The sequence below is a fragment of the Saprolegnia parasitica genome, assembly GCF_000151545.1.
Source record: "Saprolegnia parasitica CBS 223.65 unplaced genomic scaffold supercont2.738, whole genome shotgun sequence".
Lineage (NCBI taxonomy): Eukaryota > Oomycota > Saprolegniomycetes > Saprolegniales > Saprolegniaceae > Saprolegnia > Saprolegnia parasitica.
In genome coordinates, this window is record NW_012157132.1 from 698 (window position 1) to 1,531 (window position 834).

An 834-nucleotide genomic window follows, 5' to 3' on the forward strand; every position below is an offset into this window, starting at 1 on the left:
TAAGATGTATAACGTTCCAATGCATGGAAAGATCGTCGTTCGTAGCCCTAAACCCTTTCGAGCGATCGATAACAGCCCAAGATTTTGGTTTTCGACATGCGTCTACCCGTTGGCTATCGACAACATGCGCCTAGACAAGACACGAGTCTTTACAGAACGATCAACAACATAGTACATCTTTAGAGCAACAACATTATACATCTTTAGAGCAGCAACATATAATTCACTCGGACGTGTACGACGCGATCTCAATCTCCCGAGCACGCGGATTGATTGGTCGTCGGGACAACCGTCAGCGTCGGGGCCAGCGCCGGCTCGGGGGCGTCCGTGGGAGCCGCAGTGGGGGTCGGCTTCTTGCCGAGGAACTCGGCGTTCTCTGCGGCAAAGACCGAAAGACCATCATAGACCTCCTTGCCTCTCGTGATGATGGACGACGCGGGCGCGACAAAGTTGGTACCGTCCATTTCGATCGTGATCGACGGCTTGCCGGCAAACTCGCGGACCGCGTAGCTCATGAAGCTGCCGTACGCGAAGTACATCTGGTGCGAGAGCGTCGCCTTGTACTTCATGCTCATGGCCTTGGCGATCTTGGTGTTCATCGTCTTGTACTTCTCATCGAGGCCGCCACCGACGGGCTGCTTGGTGTCGCTGAACGGCGCCATGACCTCGGCCGCGAACGCGTGGAGATCAATGTAGCCGTCGATCGACGCGCGGTTCTTGAGGAGGTAGTCGCGGAGACCCATTGTCTCTTTTTCGCTAAAGTAGGTCGGGCCCGGGTAGATGTCCCAGCTCGGCAGCGGCGGGTCCGGGTTGGCAATCGGCGTGTACCAGTTG

At 56.4% G+C, this 834-nt stretch overlaps 1 protein-coding gene across 1 annotated transcript; it reads right to left on the minus strand.

The window, feature by feature from the left end:
* Positions 1–264: 264 nt before the first annotated feature.
* SPRG_17361 (hypothetical protein) lies at positions 265–743 on the minus strand (the record flags this gene model as incomplete). The annotated part of the gene is made up of 1 exon (XM_012357116.1): positions 265–743. A coding segment is annotated over one exon (479 nt), but the record flags the coding sequence as incomplete, so codon positions are not given.
* Between the last annotated feature and the right edge of the window lie 91 nt (positions 744–834).